At 36.7% G+C, this 26,121-nt stretch overlaps 1 protein-coding gene across 1 annotated transcript in view; it reads right to left on the bottom strand.

The window, feature by feature from the left end:
• BNC2 (basonuclin 2) overlaps positions 1-26,121 on the bottom strand; it is a 229,109-nt gene that overhangs the window by 86,475 nt on the left and 116,513 nt on the right. Inside the window, exon 3 of the mRNA XM_030467473.1 lies at positions 12,320-12,555. Coding sequence (XP_030323333.1) covers positions 12,320-12,555 — 236 coding nt within the window. The remainder of the gene's footprint in view (positions 1-12,319; positions 12,556-26,121) is intronic.

The following is a 26,121-nucleotide window of genomic DNA, read 5'->3' as shown; positions in this document are numbered from 1 at the left end:
TAATTTTGGCTCTGGATGGCTGTACACCGTCAGTGTTCCACAAGCTGGGAACTCTATTGGTTTGCACTTTTATAGTCCCTTCCCCCCCTGTTTCTCCAGTATAGTTTCTTTAGTGCCTCAAAAAGTATGAGTGATGCTTTTTCATCAGTGAAGGAACTACCATCATCTCTCTCCACTATCTGGCTGCATAAACATAGCGTATAGACACTTGATAAAATTTTTAGTATCTTCCTTCCCATCTCTTGAACTAAGCTGAAAATAGTTATACAAAGCACTGTTATGCAAGTCCTGTTCCTCTGAACAGATTAAAACACTGAGATCTTCTATACAGTGCAGTAGCTGATGAAATTTCAGTACAATTATCTTGTATGAACTGAGGGTAAACACTCTGCAAAAGAGAAAGTTTAGAGAAGGATATAAAGGAGACTGGTGAAGGCAAAAGGCTTACAGACATACATGTAATCTCTGACATTACTAGCCTGGAAATTCATATGATCTTACTGAAACATTATTCAGGCATAAGACTATAAGTATGCTTTCACTTCAAATTTTTAATCTGAAACAACTCTGAAGTACCTCACACAGGTTTGACATTTAGATTCTCACAGGTGTTTAAAAGCCCATAAAATTTTATATTTCATTGGCATTTTTATCCTGCCCCAAACAAATCTTAACACTGAAATAAAAAGAAGTTCCATGCTAACGTACCGTATTTTCATTGATCCTGCGGGTTGTTGTTCACAAAAAAATGCAGAGAAAACCTTGCCAGAAAAGGTGAATTTTTAAAATTACTGTCATGACTCCAGAAAAAGTGTAAAGCTCAGCTTACTTATGTCACAATATTTGTATGCCTAAGAAAAATGGTTGTTTTGACCCAATGAGAGGGCTAAGTCTTCACTCCACATGAACAACCTACCAGAATAAACAACCTCCCATTTAACAATTGTCACAGGACTGTATTGCTACTATACACCTTAACACTGCACAGTAACACAGTGATAAAATTGAAAATATTGAAAAATATACAGGGCTCCTGGGCTGTTCAGTTCAGAACACATCAAGGAAAAGGCTCCAAGAATATGTACAAGTAAGCATCATGTGAAACTTACTCTTTCAAGATGCATCCTAAGCTCATCATATAAAATCAATTTGTTAACTGTATGTGGTTGGTGAAACACAAGCTCCTCAAGTGAAACCCTCCAAAGGAAGGGTGAAACTTTCCAGGTCAGAAATAATATGCACATCAGTGGCTGCTGTTGCATCTCTGGACCACAGCCTCTGCTGGTCAGTTGTACCAGAATAGCTTCTTCAGTAGTACCCAGGTTCTCTGCAGCCCCACAACAAACTCAATCGTGTGAGCAATCTGCTACAAAAATTATGAATTTCCCAACCTCTTTCTCCACAGAAACATACCTCTGCTTTCTGCTCTTGCAGAAAACGGATGTCATGGGTCTTACACCCACTACCTCACAAATCCTTGAGCTTACAAAGGGAAGAGAAGAATTTAGTTTTTGCATCCTTTGCTTCTGTCTGAAATACTCTTATCAAGAGCAAAGCAGATCATACATTGACATTAATTGGATTATTAGTAGATAAACTTGTTAAAACTAGATTTTATTTTATGGATTTCTTTCCAAGAGAGATAGGCTGGACAAAAGCATTTTTGTGGATTTTAACATGACATTTTCAGCATGTTTTGTTTATTTAGTATTCAGGAACACTACTGCAAAATAGCCAATTTTTGCAATTTTAGAAAAAATCTCTTTGTACTACAAGTTGGGGATTTTTTTCACTGTACTTACTTCCTGGATTTCTTGTGTTGATTTTCTTTTTTTGGGGGAAAAAAAATTCATTTTTTATTGTTCTTTTATCATAAGTTTCAAAACAATTAGTAGCTTTAAAATAGAAACCCAACTTTGTCAAATTAAAGAACTGTTTTCAATCTAATCTTTTAAACCAATTTTCCAACATTCAGAATCTCACTTTATGATCAGCAAACATTTGAGGATAGTATTACTGAACTGCTTCATATCAATATGCTGACCTTTTGTAGTGACTATGCTTTTCTGAAGCCATTCACCAAGTTCTCATTCAGCTATGTATTGAGCTAGCTAAACAAAGCAAGCTGCCCAGGAATTGTCCTAGTTATTTCGATTTAGTCTCAGAGCCATTCCATGTTAATTGAAAACCTGGTGCAACATAAGCTAAGTTGCAAACAACCTGATGAGCAGGCCCACTTCCTATATTCCTATTTGCCAGCACCACATACTGTCTTGGTCACAAGTTAAAGACATCCACTATCCAGGCTACGTGGACAAAACCATAATGCTGTTTATGCTCCTACCACTCCCATATCACCATGCATGCTACCCTGACACAAAACCCAGCAAGCTGATTTTTACAGGATTAGCAATCTTTAAAGTCTAACTTTCTACAGTTTACTTCCTTCTCTGCAGGACAGCTGTCAATCAGTAACACTGCGTGCCAGACCCTTTCCAGCAGGAGAAAAATAAGACTTTGGGGTGCAATTCTGACAAGATTCATCATGAAGAATCCATCAAGACTGGATATAAACCAACATGCCTTCCCCTATAATTAAAGGTAAAAATGAAACTTATGGAACAAGTTCTTTTTCTTCCATTTGCTAAAAAGATCATATATAAAAAAATATTTACTGAAACAACTGTTCCAGTGATGGCAATGTTTCAGAATCTGACCAAAGAACAATCATGATTACACATTCCATTTCATTAGAGGATCTCAAAGCACTTAATAAACATTAATTAACAACATCCAAGTATTAATTGGGATGATTAGAACATTTTGTAAAAGCCATGGGGGAGGAAAGAAATCAAGCTGAAGCACAAAGGACTCATGCAGCAAGTTAATATATTAGAGCCAGTAGAATAATACAGGTTTCCTGGGTTCAAGTTAAGTATTCAAAATTCTAGGACATGGTACAAAATGACAACCAAATCATAGCAGATATTACAGCACAGGAAAGAAAAGTAAATTATTTAATTAAAATATAAGATTTCATCTTCATTAGGTTCAAAATGTACCTTGATAATTAAAAGGGGGTTGTCTGTCTACATCCAATGCTGTGCTCTTTCTGCCTAGAAGGCAGAAGTAAGTGCTAATGACATTTACTCCTCCTAATAAGAGTCACTCACACTTCACTGTTATTCCTTGTTAGTGCTCAGGGCAGGCACCAGCACCTCATTGAAAGATCAGTGCTGCAAGGGAAAAAGACCCCTTGAGATCCCTGGGACTTCAAGAAAAGCAGTAAATCAACTGATGCTGGACAGATGACAAGTTCGATTCTCTATGGCCCTTCCTGATTCCTAACTGTCTGTGGGTCTACATTTCATAAGAGCCTGAAGCCAGTGCTGACATATAGACAATCAAAACAACCTTTAAACCCAGAGCAAGAGGTGTCTCAACTAGAAAAAGTCTTAAATTCATTAAAGCATCATGATCTGTACTCTATATTCTCCAACTGAGTCAATTTCTATTTATGTGTACCTGAATGGTTAATATCACAACATGCCACCTCCAGGATCATGATTTGAATTCAGCCTGAGGTCCTCTGTGAAGACAGCAGTCTATAAAAAGCAGAAGCTCTAATCTATGAGCTGTATTTTGTGAGAAGAATGATGTTAATTCCTTGGATTCTTGGCACAACTTGCTCCCCTCCATGTGCACACACACATTTCCTTCTGATGAACAGCTTTATGCCCTTTTGTTTTCTTTCTTTATAACAGGTCACTGTATTAATTAAAAGAAAATGGAGAAAATGGAGAGTAACCCCAAAGTCCTGTCCTTAACTCAGTGGTCATACTTCTTTGAAACAGTGGAGGACATATTCCAATAGAAGCTTCAAATGTGGCATTGACAGCAAAAGAAGTGATTTTCCAGGCAAGGTGGAAAGTCCTTCTTTCCCTTCTCATCCTCAGAGAAGTCTGGAGAATTTTATCACAGATACACATACATACACAATCTATCAGAAGTATGAATAAAATAGATTATTTAAGTGTATGCCTACAGACACATATACATATATTTCACTAAAAAACTCTTGTGATCATAAATGGTTAATAGAAATTCAAACATATTCTGAAACAAGAAAGCTGGAAATAGTTTTCTTTCTGGCTTACCTGCCAAGACCCAAGTTCAGGGCTCTGTTTCTCTTGCAGTGCTTGATGGCATCACTCACACCTAAAAAGCAGGCTAGGGAGTGAACTATTACTCCCACCTCCTTCATCTTCCACTCTGCTTTAGGTGTTTGTGATTTCATCAAGCATCACAAGAGAAACACAGGACCATGAACTCAAGTCTTGGCAGGTAAAGAGATTTTCAGCTCCATTTTAAAAAGCAAGCACACATAGGCCTGGCATATGGCTGACAGAACTTCAGTAACAGCCATTTCCATGCTCTGCATTTCAGTAGCTGTGCCCAACTATGTGAAACTGTATCAGGCTGTGGAATCATGGCTTCTCACCTCCAGTGCTGTAAATGGCACACATTCCAGGCAAGAGAAATGCTGCTACACAAATGTCTCTCTTTAGCTTTTTGGGTTTTTTTTTTTAATTTTTTGGTTTTTGGTTTGGTTTGGTTTGTTTGTGTGGTTTTTTTCTTCTGGTCATTGGCAACCAGAAAAATTTGCCATTAAAAAGGCCATCTTTGCATTCCTGAGCCATGTGCAACACTATGGTTTTAAAAGCTATTTCACAGAAGTTATTAAGAACTAGCATCATGTAAGCTGCTGTTGATTACCAGGGGTATACAGACCTCTGCTTCATTACCCTTGCAAGATGCAAAGACACATAGCAGCAATAGCACAGCTCTCCAGCTGCACATATTCTGGAAATCCAAATGTTCTTTGTATGTTACTGAAACATCTGTTGTCATGTAACTTGTCCTGGTGTCATTCAGAAGGGCCATCAAAGTCTTTGGATTTTATTTTAATTACTTCCCATTTTAAGTGCTAAGAGCCATCAAAAATAGAGTCATGTAGCAGTAGTGTGATTGATGGTGTTAATATTAGAGGTATGGCAAAAAAAGCAGCATGGAGATGTAAGGCAAGCTGGTGCAGATACAGAGAAAATCTGAAAACACTTTACAGTGTAGAGAACAAGCGAGTGCTTTGCTCACACACACCACAGAGCTTCCCTTTGGCTCAGCAGTTGTGCTGTGTTTTCCTGTCTCTCTCTTCAGTCCTTAAAGGTTTATCTGAGCTGTTTCCACACGGTTTAGAGTAGAGACAGGATAGTAATTCCTGTCTTAGTACAGTGACGATGAATACAAAAGAGTAAGGGGCACAGCAGAGAATCTCTGTTCCGCAGACTCACATGGGACAAGACAAACTCTTCCAGATGATCACAGCTGCAAATAATGCACGCAGTGATGCTGTGAGAGGAACGGAAAACTCAGGAGATGGACACATCATCTAAAACATCCTTTTCATCTCTTTGCACTAGAGAGAGAAAATCAGAGAAGGGGCAGTGAAACTGAGGTGAGGCTGAAGGAGGAAAGATAAGCAAGAAAAAAAGGGAGGGGGTAATAAGAGGCAATGACAACAGAGTAAGTTGAAGCGGAAAGAAAGGGAGCAGGGAACAGACAGGCACAGACAACAAGAAATAGGCAGGGCACATACTAGCCATGCAGATTTAAATCCCAACTGTACTGGGAGAGTAGAAGTCTGGAGAAATGTTACCCAGCTTTGAGCCTTCGTAACTCTGAGGGCCACTGCTGAAAAAATGTCAGAACAAATGAGCACATTTGAGTGTTAATAGTGATTACAAGGGGGAAAAGAAAATGACAAGATAGAAGTGTACCTAACAAAGCTGGAAAAAGTAAATAAAGCTTTGGAAGAATAACCCTCTCTTAATTATGAAGCAATTAAACGTGGGTGGCAGTTATTATGGGAAATAGGACCTCGCACGTGGAACACTTTGGCTGTACTTTGGCTTTATTACAGTCTTTACCAGATAAACTTGTTAACCTTTATCTGCATCGGTATCACTATGCACAAGAAGTGGATAAGGGTCATAGAGACATGAAAAGACTGAGTGACTGGCTTCCTAAAATGCAAGGAAAACCTCCAGTAGTCAGAATTAAACAATTGCAAAGTAGTAATTATGAGATAAAAAAAAACAGACCAATGAGAAATTAAAAGTAATAAAAATCAATTAAATGTACAAACTTTCACATATAAAAGCAATTTTTATTGTATTATGGGTGCGTGTCATCAAACTTTAGCTGGGATGCAAGGTTGAACTTTTTTTTCCTCCATCCGTATCACAATTTGATTATTTCTTTTAATTTTCTTTATCACAAATAAAGCAACAAATAGTCACAAATAGTATACCACCGCTTTAAAGGTATACTTGCTATGAAAGAATAAAAACCAGTAAATCAGCTGATGGCATTTAAAGGAAAATACCTGATAGAAACTTGATTTGACTTAGAAGATAGATAGGAGACTACATGGAACCAAAAGTGTATTATCACTACAGTGATTTGACACCATGTATCTACCTTGAAAAAGCTGATATCCTCAGAGCAACTGTTTATTTGTTTTCTTTCTAATGTTCTGTATATCTAAGCTGTGGAGGCTGCTTGACAAGATGTTTAATTAAATAGCCCTTGCACTTGGGCCCTGTAGCAAAAGTTCAAACATCCTAAAAACAGGGAATGACGTACAGATGGGAAAACTAAGACTCTGAAGTCTCCAAAAGAGTTCAGATAGCAAGAGAACCCATGCTTTCCTGAAATTGTCCACAGACAAGCAAATGGTCAGAAATATTTAATTTTAAAAAATGAAAAGCACTTTCCATCTGTGCATACAGTTAATATTTCACCTGCTTACTAGGGATAAGGTCACTCAAGATAACAGATCACTCAAGAACAAAAAAGAAATTCAGAACAGTATTAATAAAGATGCTCAGATTTCCTTCTTTGACCCAATCATGACGTAAAAATGGTATGTTGTCGTAAACAGTTGTGGTAAACTTGGACAACAAATGAAAAGAATCGATTCCACCAAGAGGAACTGTGTTTTACAAAACTTTGAGAATTTTCAGTCAAACCCACAACACCAATCTACATGAGTGCATAATTTGACTGTGCATATAACCATTTTTTCTTTAAGAATCTCAGAACTTAATTAATTAGCCTGCACTAGGTATTTCACAGTTTGAATGAGTTTGTTTTAGTTAATGGGATGTTGTCTTTCAAAATAAAAAATGTCCCTCTCATAATGTATACCTTCACACAGTTCACTTTTAGTTTACTTCAGTGACTGAAATACCTCGAGTTTTCCTGCTCAGCGATTGTGTTAGCCCTACAGCACTAACAAAGCAGTGGGAGAATAAATCACAATCCATTCACAAACCATCCAAAGAGTTAACTGAATTAATAAAGTAGGGATTGTGCGGGTGAGCTTTGAGAAAAAAAACCAAGAAGCTCAAGCCAGTGGCAGAAAATGCAATGAATTCCAGAGTCTTTTATCCTAATTTGAAAATTAGCAGTCCTGACAGAGAAACCACAGAGGCAGGAAAAGCACCACTCCTCCCAAATAATTCTAAGAATTTAAAATTTCAACAGCTTTCAGCATTAACATTGCCATGAAAAAGAACTTAATTTAGGATTAACACTTCTCCATGCACTCTCCAGTGCACTGATTTCTGTGAGTCACCTTTTGGGCCAATAAAATATCCATACTTTTCCAGCCAGCGTTGGTTTGATTTTGTTTCTTGGGATTTACTTATTTATTTATTTATTTTAAATTTCTCATAGCTCTGAGAGGCACCAAATCGTCTGGCAGCCAAGACATTGTCTGTGAGCTTCTGACTATAATCTATTTTTTTCAAGGGAATGATGGTAAGAATGGAAGTGCTACATCTAGCCTTTTTCCTGATTCTGCTAGTGTTCTGTTCTGTGCCTCTTCTTCCCTCTTTGTACTTGTAAACATATTTATTGTTCTATTCTTTACTAAGGAAATCCAACTGTTTGATCACAAATCCATTGCTAAAGTGTTGAGCTGTTACGCAAAACACTGAATTATGATTTTCAAAGGGTAGGTCTACAGCCTCTAAACTGTGGATGTGTGTCCTGTCATCTGCAGCTGGACTAGTGCAAAAGCTGAATGTCCCAGCTGTTCCCTACTAGTGGCATAATTGCTCCCTAGCCCTTTCCTCTCAAATAATCAGAGTTAACTTGCACATGTTTAGCAGGAGGATTTTTCTAACCTGGCATGTTTACAAAGACCCTGGCTAGGCAGTGACGACACATGTAGGTACACTGGCAAATGGGTGGGGTAACACATTCTCCAGTGGTGGAGCAGAGGAGAACAGCTGGCAAAGTTACCTCTTCACTCAGCTCAGATGGAATCAAACTGGAGCTGGAGACTTACTCACAATCAAGCTGTCCATTGCAGCGAAAGTAACTTCACCCAAATCAAGTGCCATTAACCACATCTCTTTGAGTAGCAGGTGCAGAATTTCACCCAAAACAGCTACAGTAATTTTGCAGAATAATTTCCTGTCATGTAAAGACAGTTGTGTTGGCTGGTCCCACACTAACAGCTCCACGTCAAATACAGTAACTTAGTTCCTTGAGTTAGGCACCAGATGAACAAGACCAGAAGCTGCAGGATCACCTCAGACAACGATGGAACAACTTTAAAACACTGAGCAATCTGATGAGACTGCTAACCAAATTGTCACTCACTGATATTTCAGAGATAGCTATCTATTCATCGGAAACTAGATTTATTTCACAGAGGCCACAGAGAGCTTGCCAGGCCTTAATGCCTCTCAGGTGTTACTGGCAACATTGTGACTATGCCCAAATGTAAAAGGCAGTGTATCACATTACCTCGCTTGGCTTCAGGATTCCTTCGCTTCCTGTGCTCCATTAATGCATCCACTGAATGAAGCAATAAATACAGCATTTTTTTCCTGCCCACTGCTTTTTAATTTGCTATTTACAAACATAATTAGTCAAAATGAGGGTATTACAAATAATCCCACCCACCTCGCAGCACTGATACACAGATGGGAAGAGGCCGAGCAAATGGTGAGATTTTTCTCAGAAGTTATTGGAAAAAAAGTATTTTCTTTTTTCAAGCCAAGAATACAAAAATGATTAATTTTGAGTAGATGCATCTGACCTAAGTTTTTTTTTTCTCCCCTTCAAACACCCTCAGTTTAGGGAAAATATTAAAATAATTTAGCTCTTCATATGATTCAGGAGAAATTCAGAACAGATTGATGTCCTAGACCTTCCTAAGGCATGAACCTCCAATTTTGTTCTAGCTTTATGGATCTTTTGCAGTGCAGTTAATTTTGTCAAGTTACAAGTTTAAAATATTATTTTTATTAGATTAGAGGCAAACAGATCAGTTTACTGGTTTATGCTTCTCCAACTACAGAATTACAGCAAATTTAAACCTTTTCCTAGGGACATGTATTTGTGTATTTGATGCCCTATGAAGATGTGCAGATGTATGGTAAACTTAGCAGCATTGACTTGCCTAGCTTATGATTTAGTTTACACAGACAAGAAGAACTATATTTATAAACTGAGATTCATGTGTTCTTGAACTCACTGCATGACAGCCTATCAACAATCCCATACCTCTGTGATATGATGAATTTCTTTTGGTAGCTGATACTTTTGGTGTTCTCATAGGAGGCTCATGCAATTTCATTGGAAGCTTTTTGTGTGGAAAAGGTGAGTCTGAAAGCCTCCAACAACTCTTGTAAAGAGTTCCAGTTCTATAATAATAAGCTTAATGGTACAACAACTTTTGCTTAAAGGAAACATTACCTGTAGGTCTCATCTGTATGCAGTTTAATTGTGCTAGTGTTACTACATATTTCTTTTCAACTTTCAATTCATATCCCTTTCTCTTTTTTTTTTAATCAGTTAAAATAGTTACTTTTTAAACAGAACTTTTTTTAATATCATAGATTTGATTCATTTTCCTAAGATTTCTCTTCATATATGGTTTAACTAAACAGTTTCACTTTTCTGCCACATACTGAGCTTCCCAGCTTTAATGGAAACAAAAGGCATTTTTTGCCCAGGGAAGTTGCCAACATCTCCATCCTTGCAGGTATTCAGAAGCTGTTTGGACATGGCTTTGAGTAACAAGGTCTAGGTGTCTCAGCTTGAGCAGGGGTGTGGGACAAGATGATTTCCCTTTCAATTTGAGCAGTCTGTGATTCTTTGAAATCAGAGCACTAAACTAATAGGCAGGCTTGGCTGCACCTATTGTAGGTCTTCTTTCATCCACTGTGTACAATCAAGAGCCGAGCAGTAACCAAGCCAGTATGTGGCAAGACTGTAACAGCTGTCCTTAACTTTCACTGATAATTCTCCTTTAACTGACATAATATTCAACATACTGTTCTTGAATGTAGTAAAGGTAAAATTCATGCCTTGAGGGCAACAATGTGACTAAGTTTCAGCCAGAGAAACCCAATACTGACTTAATGGTGTATTAGGCCTTTACACTACTCAGATGTGTAGGTCACAACCACACTGTGTGTATACCCCTATATAACTATACTTAAGCCATTCTTGAATATATTAAGATAATTCCAACAGATAATCAAAGCAAATTCAATACAATCCTGATTGTGTGACCTTTAAAACAAGAGAATTAGTGATTTTGGTCAGTCTTGTCTATAAGGGACAGTGAATTACATTCTACACTTGCAATATATTACACCTAACTATTAATTGCATTTAGTGCACAGCAATTTTCTAATGTTCTATTTTATAAAGGATTTGTTTTTTTGTGTGTATTCCTTTGTAAATCATATTACTTCGGGCCTCCTGATTTGTATCCTTCAGAATTCAGGGAACCAAAATATGATGCAATATGCCATTACAGTACATATCTCTACAGATATTTATCATATATCTTGTAAAATATATATCACATCTAATACCTATGGATATATATCCATACATATATAGCACAAAAGCAGATAACTTATGCATAATCCTCATGGATATATACATACGTGTAAGTTTTAGACTGTCAATGGGAAAAAAGTGAATTCTGTTGTATCTGAACACGTGTAACATTTAGCTTTTACAAAATAGGTGCCTGAGAGAATCCTACAACAAGAACTCCATTCTATATATATTCTAATAAGAACAGCAGGATCTCATAATTTAAGTAATAACCTTTTTATTACTGTTTTGTAGCAATGTTCTACAATTCAGAACATTTTTCTGCAAAAAAAAAAAAAGAAAGAAATGTGTGTTTAACATTTAAGATAATATTTTAAGAACACAGAAGATGAAGGTTTCTACAGAATTACATAAGGCTAATTTACTTCTTTCACACAAAGAACAGAAAAATGAAGAGGAATTTTAAAAATACAGTCAGAATTCCTCAGAGCAAGAATTAAGATTACAGTATTTTCTGTATATTGCCAAACATGCCATTAGTGCCTAAGAAAGTAAAGAAATAAATCAGAAATCAGAATTTTCAAAGTTTTTCAGGGATGTCCACTTCAGTAACTGCATGACTTTTAGATGATGCAGTGCTCCCACAAAGTCAGTAGCAATTAATGAACTCAGAAGCACGCAGTATTAGATTCTTTACCAGAAATTCTCTTATAAAATGTAGTCACTCACTTTGGAACACAACAGATGATTGTTCATATAAGCAACTGCACATATTAACGATCATCCTCATAAAGAAAGCCTGTCCATTTTTTGTTTACTTATGCTTTGTTTGCTTACCTTATCTCAACCCATCTGCATGTAACACTTTACCTAAAGCTACCTTTTAAAAATGGCCATATAAACAGAATTTTCTTGTTTATACATTGCACTCTATAGATATTTCCCAACACAACCGTTATCACAACCCTCATTCCATCTACCCCTTATTAGATAGGTTACTAAAGAGCAAAAGACAAGATGAAGGAGCTGCTGACTTGGATCTTGGTTTCTCAAGTCAAACAGTAGCCTTTGAAAACTTGCCAGTTGCCTTTGATGACCAAATCAGGCTTGCAGCTAGGTAACCGCAGTATTTGCAGTATTTAAGGTATTTCCTACAATAAGCGTAAGCAAGTACAAATAAATGCTATGGTACTAAGGAACATTTTTTTAGCTTAGGAAAAATTGCATGTTTTATTTTGCCAACATCATCATTAATCTTCAATATGCCACACAAAATTTACTTCACATCATTCTACCTCTTTGGGTACACAGGTACACAGTCACTACTTATACCGGAAAAAAAAAAAAATCAGCTGAGTTTGGAAACATGCTTTGCTTTATTTCCTACCTGAAGGATGTAGCCTCGAACATAGTCTCGAAGTGTCCAGCCTAAGCCATGAAGAATATGCAACACCTCCTCCTGCTTCAATACACTGAAGAGTCGGTCAAGTAGTATCTTCAGTCTCACAGGCACAGCCTGAGTACCATAAAGCATCAGGCTGCTGATGTCAAACACAACGTTGGACTGCACGATCTCCACTTGGGTTGGGTGGTAGAGATGCTGAGTACTGAGCTTGTCCAAGGCTAAAAGAAAAGGAGCAGAGCTAAAGGAAAGACAGTAAAATTTCCCCAAAGAATTATCTAAACACATATAACTTGGGAGACAAACCTATTTTCCAGAGAAATATCACCTGGATGGTAGAATCATAGAACCACAGAATAGCTTGGGAAGGTCTGCTTAGAAAGGTCTGCTAAAACTCCCGTAGTCCAGCCCCCCTGTAATAAGCAGGCACAACTTCAACTAAATCAGGTTGCTCAAATCCCTGTCCAGCCCGCTCTTGAGTGTTTCCAGGGAAGAGGTACCTACCACCTCTCTGGGAAACCTTTTCCAGTGCTTCACCATCCTTGTTATATATCTAGTCTTGGGTTTGGCCTTGTTGAACCTCGTGGACCCACTTCGCAAGACTGTCAAGGTCCCTCAGGCGTCTCAACTGCACCACTCAGCGTGGTGTCATCTGCAAATTTACTGGGTGCACCCAATCCTACTGTCTATGAAGATATTGAACAGTACTGGTCCCAGTACAGATCATTAAGGGAAACCACTCATCACTGAGTGATCCTTTTTCACTGGTGCTGACTTAAAAAGGCATAGTTCCTAAAGGTCACAATTAACTTTAATTCTTACAGCAGAAGGCTGCTCAGCTGACCTCCAGGGACTAGAATACACATAAGTTCAAAAAAATTACAGAAAATGTATGATTAACTGATGTCCAAGACTGAAGACTGAGAATGGTAAAGGTTTGAGACTTAAACCTTTAGCAGAGAAGAAAACAGATATCATCTACACCCCAGTCTTTTAAAGATGTTAAAAATTAGTCCCTTGATTTACTATAAATCCTATCATGAATTCATTGCTACTTGGCAAGATTGTTTTACCTTTCTGTGTGAATTTCACGTTATTCTCTGTGACATGAATAATTTAGAGATGAGGGGAGGGGAATTTGCAGGTAGTTCTTATCCCCTTGTGAAGTTAAATATGACAGAATTGCATAAGACATCACACACTTTTCCTAGTATAATGTTTACGTTTAATCTTACTTCCATTTAATGTACTGTTTCCAGTTCATGGATACAACTTCTCACTGATTTTTTTAAACAAAACTTTCTGAGCCTTTAAAATAATTTTATAAAGACTGCTTCTCCTGTACTTTGGCTTCTTCTTGGCTTATGGTCACTGGAGAGATCATGTACTCTTGATAAATTGCTTTCTTACATCCAGAGCACCAAGGCCCTTATCATTTACTGGCTGGCTTCATTCAACACATGTACTCCAAGGAATACTTTGTCAAAGAGTTCTGCTTTCCTCATACTTCATTTATTGCAACTGATTTGTCTGATCTTTTCTATTCTAGTGGTTAAGCCAGCTTTGAATAAATAACTTTAGATGTTAATTTAACATTCAAAAAAGATAAGGAATTGGCAAGCCTTGGGTCTTCAGTCCTATGTCTCTCCATGTGACATTCGTACTGCAGAATGTGAAGGATGGGATTTTACTTCAAAAAACTCATTTTACAAAGTACATCTGGTATTTAGGCTTCATGATGTGGCACTGATTTATTTACAAGGTCCAATGAACAGGATTTGACTAAAGCTTAAACAGGTCAAATATTTTCCTACCTTTTTTTTGGCTACTATTATGCATGAAATATTTGTAACATGATCACCTTGCTACTACATTAACAGATGTGTCACCAAAGTACTCAGGTAGAAAAGCCTAAAAAAATTATTTTGTTAATGTGCAGATTGTGCTATATGTGCTACTGGATATGTATGTGTGCTTGGGAGGTAGGGAAGCCATTTACAAGCAGTAAAATAAAGTAAAATATTAACATCTTTTTGAAAAATACTACTATTACTCACAGTAAGAATACTGTAAATAATGTTAATGTTAATAGATGTAACACTGTTGCCCAGACTTCAAAATAATGAAGCAGATCGGGATCACCTTGAGCTTTCCACTTTCAGTCTTACAGAATGAGAACAAGGTCAAAAGAGGTTAATTGGCTTCTCCAAGTTTACAAAAATTCAGAGCAGAGTCAAGATTTGAATGAATATTTTCTGAATACTCAATGCCTTTTAATCACTGCGTCATGCTGCATTTCTAGTATATATTAGTATATATATATTAGTATTATTTGGTTTTGTTTCTCTTTACTTGTGTGCCTGCAATGAGGAAAAGTAATTCTCCTTTAGCCCGTTAGAATCACTGTAACATATTTTCATCTGAAGACTACTGGGTAGATTATAAAACCAATAGCTCTAATCAGATTATAAAAATCTGTGGACATTTACTCACTTCTTGTAATGTGAGCACCTGAGGATAATAGCTGTGGAAAGGCTGAGATGGAATAAAAATTAAAAAAGAAATAGAAAAGGTCTTTTTAAATTACTAAGCACTCTTTGACCATCAGAAAGAAATTTTTACGAGATAGCCTCTAGTACTGAATTTACCTGTAACATGTTTTTTGAAGGCAGTATTACCGATAGACATCCACTCTCAAAACATTCACAAATAAGAGTTAGGGTGGTGTTGGACTGACATTATCTGGCAGTGAAACTATGTCCAATTTTGATTTGTGGACTGATTCTGCACATTATGTAATAAACAAATAGGCAGTGAATTTTATCCTTCTGATGTACAAGTAAGGATATGCACTGAAATGTGCAATTTATAACCCAACAAAGCATATATTTTTGCATGGGTGTGTAAGAACATTTGAAAACTAATATACCTCACTACATACATACAAAAAAAAAAAAAAAAAAAGGGGGTGGGGAAGGGGTGGAAGTTCAACATGAAGAGAAAGGAAATGGACTGGCACCCACCTGAGAAATAATAGTATGGTAAGCATCTGAAATTCTTACAGATCATTAACTATTGAAAGACCTTGCATTTGGTGGTAGAATGAAATTTGACTACAATTTGTAATTTATAAAAATTATCGTGTTCATTTAAAGGAGATTGCTAAGAAAATAGCTGACAGAAAAATTGCTTTCTGCAGTACTTCTCACTGATTTTTCCTCTGCTATTACTTGTGGACTAATGTTGGTGTTCTGTGTGGATTCATGAGTATATTGTTAAGACAGACTTTTTCAAAGAAGATATAAGAAAAGGACTTAAGTTTCACTGCTTCTTCTCTAGGGACTGGAGTATGAACTTCAGTCTTTTGCTGAATCTCTTGATGAGTAGGTGATAATATTCTGCTGTCTTGAATTGCCCATGTAATTTCACATGGATAATGCCTTCCTCACCATTTTCTATTCCAATCTATTGGTTCAATTTCTAAATGCTAACAAAAAATGATGTGTTTCACATGTGAATAAATTCAACTGCATCTACAGCAGTGCATGACTTCATGAGTGTTTAGAAGACTTGAAGATGAAACATGCAATGTGAAAGAATGAGACCTACCTGAAAAATGTCATAAACAGATTTGTCCTTGGTAAGAAAATACCAGTGCATAACTGGTATAAACAACACATTAGAAGTCCCTTCATAGTGCAGAATAAGGTATTACTCATACTTCTTAGAGTTTCACAGGGCTCACAAGTTCAACCAGAAAAGTCTTAGCATGTTTGTGACTTTTTGGTCAAAGCCTGCACTGTCCTGATAGTCTGATATTCTTTACCTCAGTGCAAATGGAACCTGTTCACTGATAGAAGAGTTCTAGCAAATCTTAAAATCACATACTCGAGTAAGGAAATATTTTGTGGAACAGCCTTAATAGGCACTTGTGTTTTGCTATAAAATCTAGCCCAGTAATATTTCCATGGTGAATTCTAAATTCCAAGTATTTGTTTCAGAAATGTTATCTATTAAAAAGAGGCCAAGAAAGGATGATGGAGAAATAGAGGACATTACAGAAGATTGTCTTCAATCCAACAATTACTAATTGAATAATTAGTGAACAAAATAGGAACCTTTCAGTACTTTTCCTTAACTAACTCTGAAGTATCACTTAATCACCAAAATAATTCAGATAATTTGAAATATTTCATTTGGAGGGATTTACAATATTTCTCCAGTCCAACTGCATGACCATTCCAGAGCTGACTAACAGTTAAAGCATATTAAGGGCATTGCTCAAATTCTCTTAAACACTGACAGTCTTTGCACATCAATCATCTCTTTAAGGAGCCTTTCCAGGTCTTGATGACCCTCTAAAGAAATGCTTCCTAATGTCAAGCCTTGTTGGTTTAGTCACTCCTTATCTTCTTGGATAGTAAACAAAATCCCTCAGATATTACAGAGGCTAAATCCCCCAGATTTTAAAGAAACTCTGCTCAGTATCATCTGAATTCTAAAGAGAACTTTGAAATTGATGTCAGTCTTCACATTACAGCCTGCCATATTCCTATGCAAAATCCCAGAAAAAAACCTGTGGATCTATTTGTAACAAATCAATGAGTTCCGCTTACTGTTTTGGGTTTTTTGTGTGTTCTGCTTTAGATTTTTTTGTTTGTTTAATGTAGTAAAATAGGGTGGGTAAGTCCACTTCGCCATCTTTATTTTACAAGAGTTACGTAATTCAAAGGAAATTAAGTAAAAAACTTACACTGAAATAAGGTTCAAATAGTGTTCAGTTTATCAAAAGAAATAAAATAAAGGTAAAATCTTTCGTTTCATTTATACTGTAGCCACTTCACAGTCTCAGCTATGCAAATTTCCTTAATGAACTTAGACTTCTTCCTTACCAGTGTCCAGTGGACAGGGTCAACCAAATTAGAAATCACTATATGGATTCCATTTTAATAAGCAAAAGAAATATAGCTATAGAGTGATTAGTTCTGTACTTCAGAGGTCTCATTGCCTTTCAAATAGCTACAATAAAAGCATGATGTTTTGCCTTTACTGAATAGAAAATAATTTTAAATATCCTACTTTTAATGCATTTGGGGTTGTGAATACACATACCTCTTGCTGATTTTCTAATCCTAAATAAATACTTAGGTATAATTACATACACATGACAACAAAGACTTTTATAAACATTATAATCTTTTCAGATTACTACATTTGTTCAAGAGTCAGCAGAAAAATTTAAAAAAAAAAATACAGCCTGTGTCCAGACAGAAAGGGAGAGTCTTCCAGAAATTTTTAAAATCTAAATAACTTGGCCACTTGTGCAGCAGGAGAAACAGAAATTAGCAGACATATTAAATGTACAATACCAAGATAAAAAGATTCCATAATACTGTTGTAACAACAGCATGTTGAGTATTGTAATACAGAGTGTTATTAATGGCAATGTGGAACACTGTAGTTTGCTTTTGATTTTAGTAGTAAACACAAAGAGCTGCACGTTTTTCAGAGTTAAAAATTTTTGTCTTTTCCATCAGCCACAGAAAAAGAAGGAACAAATCCTTTCAAGAACAAAAGGTAGTTTAAATGCTGGAGGGACAGGCAAACTACTGCAGTTATAAGAGGCGGTTTAAGCTTGGCCTCCCTCAGGATTCAGATTTAATACCACCTGTAACATGGTGTAATGTGGTGCATTTCGTAGATGGAAAAAATTGCTCCTCAAAAATATTGTGCTTAGAAAGCAAGTAAGGACAAGAAAACTTGCCAGTGGCTACTGAAAGGCTAAAATATTTTCATGGTGAAGGAAATTATCCCATGCACCCCTGGCATAAGTGCAGAGTACATGGGACATTAATATTTATATGGATGACTGAACATCCTGAATCAGTCTGGATATGAATTCCAGCTACAATATGGCATCTTTTGGTGTTCTCTATTTCACTTCTGCTGTCATGCCTTTCACAAGTTAGTTCAGACAGAAGAGAAATGTTCACTAAGATACACCAAAAGATCACAGGAAGGAGAGTAAATCACATTCTGGTTCATAGGTAAACTCAACTCTTCCCTATGGATTTTACTGTATTTAAAAGCTAATAATGAAAAACTTTTACCAAATGCATTTAGCCTCTGACAGAGGGACACATACATGATCTTCTGATTTACAGCTTGCATTTACAGATGTTCACACTCACTAAAAAAATTCTTAATAGCATTTTAAAATTAAATGTGTGTTGATAATAGGTGTTTCAAACCCAAACAACACACCAACTAAACTGATGTCTTCATGCCTCACCATGCCTCATGCTCTTACAACATTTTTATAACAGATCAAAAAAAAAATCCCCAGCAGTTCAACTGCATGTACACAAAATAAATGTTATTTAAAAAGTCTGAATTAAAACTTTCATTAATTTTTCTGTCTATGATCTGATTCCAAGCTGAAACATTTAGATTGCTACTAGGTTTATGTAGCCGAAAGCAGAACCACAGTTTGTTCACAGACGCTGCTTGCTGTCTGCAATTTTTTTTATCCCTTTACAAAACTTTGAACCCCATCCAGCTTTGACACACTGCCTCTTCAGTTAATAACTATCAAGTTTCCCCTTGTCTCCTGTCTACTTTTCTTTGAGGCAATTGCGCACTCAGCACCCCGAGATAATAACACACATCTATAAGATAAAAGCAATGGCATTAATGTAATTGTCTGCCTTTCTCTCTTTAGCCTAATCTTTTTTTTCCTTCAGTTTTGACTGCCTCTGTGACACCTGTTTTTGTCTCCTCTGATCCTACGACAGGTTTTCCGCTGACAAGGTTTTTGCCTGACAGAGATTCTGCCAGACAAGAACATAATAAAATATGAAGAACTGCTTGTCAGAGTTTCTGCCAATGTTCGCATGAAATAGGGGAAAGAAAAATCCTGACTCTTTTTTTAAAGGGGATCTGTGCTGGTTGCTTTTGGACTGTCAGGAAAACAGCATCCTTGGCCAATTCCTGCAAGCCAAACAGGTGTTTTCTTTTATGTTTTCTTTCTATACAAAAATCCTTTTTCTTCAACAGAGGAAAAAAACCCCAAGATTACAGGAAAAAAACAAAACAAAACAAAACAAACCCCAAAACACTTTCTCCTAAATTCTCGCTTGGAAAGTCAAGGCTAACCCTAACTTTGTGTTGTGGTACTTCATGAGCATGCTATTAACTCATAATTGACCCCTCAAATAAATAAAGTTGTAGGCTTTTTCCCCCTCCTCTTTGTTGGTGTTTAATGTGTTCAAAGGCACATGTGGTGAAAGGACCTCCATTCCAAGTCCTCCAGAAAACATCTGGGAGAGCAGACACTTCCTGCGTGGGCATACTGCATGAGTGAAGGCACCTGATTATAGGTGTATGACATGGCAGGGAAGATGAGAAAGCCTAAGGGATTCTCTTCTGTAGCATTTGGACCTTGCAATCCTCTCCATCCGTGTGCTCATTTATGCTTATATGAAGGAGGACTTTAGTAATGATCATTACACTAATGGAGGAGCACGCATAGACTTATCACGTTACCATGTCAACATACAGATGCTTTTATGTATGTTAGTATCATCTGTCATCTCTGCTCGAGACAGCAACTATTGATCAGTCCATAGTGTCACAGCCCAGAGTGCAGTAACGGTACTGACTCTGTCACAGCTGTGTAACTCATGTTACAGCCTTGTCTTCACCTCTGGATCTACCTTCTTTTGTTCCTGAATGGGGCCTCTCAGTGGAACCCTGAGCTGACTCAAACCCTGGTCATGCTTGAGGTTGTCAAAGGACCCAGCTACCAGCACCTGGTTCTGTCTGCTGTGATCAGGCATTGAGGAACTGTGCCCATGGTCCACGGCCAGTCCAGGCTCTTTGTTGAACAGCTCCACTTTTTCCACTTGACATGAATTGACAGCATCATTGTTGAACCCTTCAGTTTATAATGGAAGCCACTAAATAAATTTATCTCTTCCTCTTACTTTGCATAGTAATTCATCTTTGATCTTTTCGAAGCAAAATGCCTCCTTCCTATCAGCCGCTAACAACTTCTTAAAAATATTATCTGCCTTAATAATGGTGAGATAGGAAATTATATGTATCTTAATGGTCCTAATACTATCTATTCGACATACTATATAGGGTGAGAAAGTACATTTTTGAGTCCTGATTTGTGTTTTGGATTCAGAGGATTTCCATATAAATCCAAATGCATCTCAAATTCCAGTAACTGTGCAGCACTGATTAACAGGAAGTCCAGGTTGGAAGGGATTTCTGCATACTGTCTGGTGAAGCATTCTTTTGATAACAGGGCCTATGATTAGATTATCTCTGGTACTTTCAAGCAGACTTGAAAACTGTAAGGAAAAGACAATCAGCACTGTCCACCTATTCACATCATTGTTTGGATGGAATAATGTGTTGTTGATGCATCTCACAAAGACAAGCCAAGACTATGGTGGTATTTCTGTCTAGGGTATAACTCTGTGACTCTGTGATTCTCTTTCAAGCCTATGAAATGCTTTCTCACATGTGCCAAACCACCTCTGTTTCCCCAGGAAAATCTGCTGTCCTGAAGTTGCTGGCACCTGAAGATGTTCAGAGCCCTGGAAGATTATAGCTAGTTCTGCCATTCATAAATATAAATCTTTCCCATCCCAATTCACATATTGTCACTATTTCACAAGGCTCTTGTTAAATATACTTCAGAAAAAAATTCATGTAGTCTATTAGAATCTGATTATAGAAGTCTTTTTTGAGTCATGGCCTATATTTGTTGCATTATCTTTTCTATTTCTAAAATTCAGATGGAAATGGAATAATAAAATAACACAATTGTCTGCTAAATTAATCTGGGGCAAGTTTCCTCATAATGCTGGAGCTCAGATTGAAATTATTCCTACTAGGTTAAAAAAAAAAATGTTAGTTACATTGAGTTTCACGTTTGCAAAGCTGATGTAAAGCTACCCATGGTATTAATGTCACTTTGTAATATCTGAAAGCAGTATGAATTTTTTATTCTTGCCACCAAATCCCACTTTAGCCTTGTGAAACTGAACGGAATGGAGTGGTAGGGTTTGTTTCATTTAGAGCTCTTTCAATTTGTGTTCTGCTTAACCTAGTGAACTCTAGTTAATTAAGATGTTCCTATAAACAATTAAGCTTCTTGTAGGATCATTAAGAAGATATAAAAATTTATGATGTAATAAAGTGTAATAAAATGATAAAGTGGTTAGCACATCACAGCAATTCATGTGCAGCATAGGTGTTAAAAGAGACAAGTAAGCAGGTACTGTCACTTAAACATCCTGGAGAATTGTGATGCATGTTGTAGAAGTCCATCTCTACTGCCCCACAAATCCACTGGTGATTTGCACTCTCAGGTTCCACAGAATTTATTCTGTTCATCTGAAAATTAAACAGCCAGCACCAGACACTTTTGCTCCTGTCTGAAACTATGCCATTTGGTAAACTTCCTATCACGCTGTTCAAGGGGCCAAGATCAGGGGTTTCACTGACTACCTTTCCAAAACACAGCTTCTACTATGTCTGGAAATGGGAATTTCAAGTGGTAATTGAAAAATCACTGTTTTCATTGTCTTTGCTCCATCTTGCAGCTAGCACGTCTATTTTTTTCCTTACTGGATTCTCTCCGTAAGAAGTGAGGTTAAGACATCATTGTCCAAGATATATCTTAGTATTTTATCCTGTGGCATTGAGAGTACTAAGTGAGATGATGCATTCTTTGTAGAATTTAAATTCAATAATGACAGGTACCAAATAACAGTATCTTGCACTTTTGAAATACGTTTAGTCTAAACCTCTCTGGGTATTTTATAGCTAGTTAAGAGAGATCAAAGATGTGGCCTTATATAAATGTATTTCCAAGTTGCCAAGGAATACTTGAAGGTATTAATGGCAGTGCTATGAGAGTATAAATTGTGATTACTAAATTAAAAGTTTCTGAGACAATAAAAACATTCATAATGAGAAAGGGCATAACTTTGAGATGTGAATATATCCCAACCTAGCGAAAAAGGGCACTAGAGTTCAGAATGGGTCATGGTCCATTTAGGGGATACAAGGAACTGGAGCAGCCCTGAGCTGTCTGCCTAATGTCTAGTCAGGGTTAATTTCCCCTGACTGTGTCCAAGGAACACTGGTATATTGAAACCCAGGGCTGTGAATCAATAAAGTTGGGGAGAGAGAGAAAAGTCTAACCTCTTCCTCATTGCTTTAAAATGTCCTGGTGGCGGCAGAGAAAAAGAGTAAAAAGTTTTTAATATGAATAGACTCCCAGGGAAATTCAAGAAGGTATGAGTGTGAACAGCTGTAAGCTAGAGCTTGTGGTTTACCCCCAGGGAAAGCCTTTTGTGATGCTTGAGGATGTCAAATTTGCATGAAGACTAAATCCTTGACCATATACAAGAAAAGCCAGATTTTGTATTGCATCTTGGGAACACTATGTGACCCTTCTGTCATGTGTGTCTTAGAAGCCCTTGAGACAATATTATTTGCCTTAGATGCCCTAATACTTGGATATTCTCATTTGCTTTTACCTCAGCTTCACTTGCATTAAGGGTGATCTCGGAGTAACCCAAAGCAAACACTACATCACGTCATTCCTACCAATGTGGCAGGCTTTAAAACCAGAAGCTGGGTTCAAGTACCCACAAGATGACAAAGCACATCTCCTCTGTGCTTCATTGGCCACTTTGGGAATTGCTTCTTAAGTCATGGGAAAAAAGTCATGGCATAGGCAGAAGGAGGGACTTGAAAAGTATTTACCACTAATGAATGTTAATAAGGTAAGGTTCCTGGAAGCAACAAAGAATATTCCTCAGCCTTCATGGTCAAAAGGAAGTTATAAGAGATGGATTTAAACTATTTTGTCTGTAAAAGACAGGAAAAGACTGGATAGATCTAGAATCATTCCACTTTAAAAGTCATAAAAAGCTAGCTGCTGTTATCACTGATTTATAAATAATTACCTTGCTAAAAATCTCTACATACTAAGGAAAAAAAAAGGTGAAATCTATGTTCTCAAGTAATTTCAAAGAATTATATAAACTGAATAGGAGGAAACAAGTATGCTCTGTAAGCTAAAATTGTGGTTATTTTGTATACTCTATGGAACACTACAAAAATAACCCAATTATTTTGCCAGCAATCTATAGTAATAGGACTACATTTTCCCTTTCCTTTTAAAGTATCTTTTCTCTACTGTCTCCATTTTAGAGCGAAGAACAACATGGCATTTCTGGCTTCTAGAGATACTCAAAGATCTGTGACGTTTTTTTTGTTTTACTTTATTAGAGATGATCTTTGACTTTGCAAACCTGAATTTCTTTCACTTTGGACTTCACTTTTCTTTCCAGCTTTGGACTGGGACGAACACAGGAACCCTGCTAATTTTAAATTCAGCATATCAATCCTCTTCTTTCCTGGCCCATTTAATATCTAAACCTCCTTTTATTCAACTACTTTTATCAACTACAGGGTAAGTAAGAGATTCAATTTCTAAGATTGCCACAGCATTTTTATTTTGTTTTCTTTTATTTATTTATATCTGCCCTTTCTTTCTTTTGTCACAATTGAGGTTTCTTTTACCTTACAATTTCAGAAACTACCATGTAGAAATTCAGAAAACTCAGCACTGCTGAATGAAGAAGTCACAGTCACATAATGCATATGAAAGTGCATTATACATTTTCTACTGGAGGTTGTTGTTTTCATCGTTAGTCTCATTTAGAGCAAGCTAAATAAATACTGGAAGCAGAAAACCTCCTTCACAAGGTGAAAGTGTAAACCACAAGGCAAGTAAGTCTCTGAGAATGAGTATTCACTGGATGGCAGCTTTTAAACTGAGAAAGAGTAACAGATCTGGCCCATGTACTAAAAGCTACTAGTTAATGTTTTCATTGAAATTGGAAGGAACTTAATCTCAGTTACTAGAGAAAAGGCCTGGTCAGCTCGGTCTGGATCAAGGGCCATATGTGCTCATATCTCAGAGAGGTACTAAAGACTGCTTGAATAAATAGCCTGGATCTGAACTGTGTCAGTTGGCATATTTAAAGACAACAAAGATCATTAAAGGACTAAGGATCACCTTTCTCTGAGAGAAAGAAAAAAAGAAAAAAAAAGAAACAAAACAGAAAAAAGGTTCACAGAATACTTCATTTCCTGCAGTAGGTTGAACAGTGTGAAAATCAGCTAGTCCAAGAATGCATGGTATACCACGAACATGCTGCTGCTGTCTGAGCACTTTGAGGGCAAGACAGAGAACTACTATCTATAATTTTCTGACATTCTTTGAAAGAAAGCTACAATTATTTCAGACAAACTTAATAATATTCCTATACTGTGGAATTTTAAAATCACTGTGAAATCTGCAATACTGAAACTAAAATAAATAGAATGAATGTCACAAATCATAGCTTAGTCCACCATGAGGTATGTCACCTTGCCACACCTTTCTAGAACTCAGTTATGAGGGAGGTTAGACTCTGTTTCCCATTGCTACTGCACTGAGTCTTTTGGTCTTTTAGTCTAGCTATAATAAAAGTATTTCTGCTCAAGGTACAGCAGCTGTTATTCGGACATTAATGTCAAGCATACAAAGCAAAATGCAAAGTCAATGAAATCAACATCTTTTTACTGCAGAATTGCTTAATTTCCTTCCTCATAGGCTAAGATACTTCTGCTAGGGTAAGCTGGTGGCAAATAAAGTGGGCTTTTTTCATTATTTCTAATAAGGTTTGAGTAAGAGACTCATGCTAAAGTAAGAAAAATATCATTAATATCCTAACAGTATTGTATGTTACTTTGAATACAACAAAAATATCAGAAGAAACCCATTCAAAGTCAGATTTTTTTTTTGTAGCTGTCATCCCTACATTATTTAAAAACTGCAAAATAGCAATTGCTTGTGCTAAAATAAATTCTCCTGAAGAAAAAAAAAAGTCAATTGCTAAGATTTTGAAAAGATTTATGTTTCATCATATAGAAGAATATACAAACAATCTTAAGCCTAAAAAAAAAAATAAAAAATTGAAGGAAAACCACCTGAATCTAACTGTTACCTCTTTACCTGCTTGAGGCATAGGAAATGGCTTATCCAACTTAGACTATTTTTTTTTAATTTTATTTTTTTTAGAAAATAAATTCGCACGCAAGCTGACAATATTGAAGCCAGGCTGCAGCTGAAAAAAAAAATTAAACAATCTAGTAATCCAAATCCCTTAAAATAGCCACAGATTCACACCAGCAATAACCTGTTCTTCATTACGCACAGCAGTACTACAGAATGCTGATATGCTCTATGCAGCTTTTGGCTTCATCCTTAAAAATACTGGTGGTAGGATTACCACTGTAGCACAGGGGTGCAGGGTCAGAACTTGATAAGCTGAATTTTTGCCAACAGAAACATTTATTTTGCCACAAGATAACTTCTCTGCTCAATATGTTCATATATTGACAATCCTACCTTTGGCAACTTCAGGCAGAAGAAAGTGATCTTGTAGGAAATCTTTCAAGATGTGTGCAGCCCATTTTAGGTGAGCAAGGCAAAACATGAGAAAGACAATGGAAGAGGATTCAAAGAAAGAGACCAGGAGTTGCTATGTTAAGTAATACTAAGGGCTATATGCCCTTTCCTCCTCATTCCAAGAATTCTACCATTCTAAATGGCAGTTATTAACATGAATTGACACTGAACAGATTAGCCAAGTACAGCATGAGAAGGCTGCAGTTCTAAGCTATTTTTGATCTATTCAGTTAGTGAT

This window comes from Calypte anna, chromosome Z, assembly GCF_003957555.1.
Source record: "Calypte anna isolate BGI_N300 chromosome Z, bCalAnn1_v1.p, whole genome shotgun sequence".
NCBI classification, from domain to species: domain Eukaryota; kingdom Metazoa; phylum Chordata; class Aves; order Apodiformes; family Trochilidae; genus Calypte; species Calypte anna.
The sequence above is the reverse complement of the archived record's forward strand: the minus strand, read 5'-3'. Positions and strand labels throughout refer to the sequence as shown.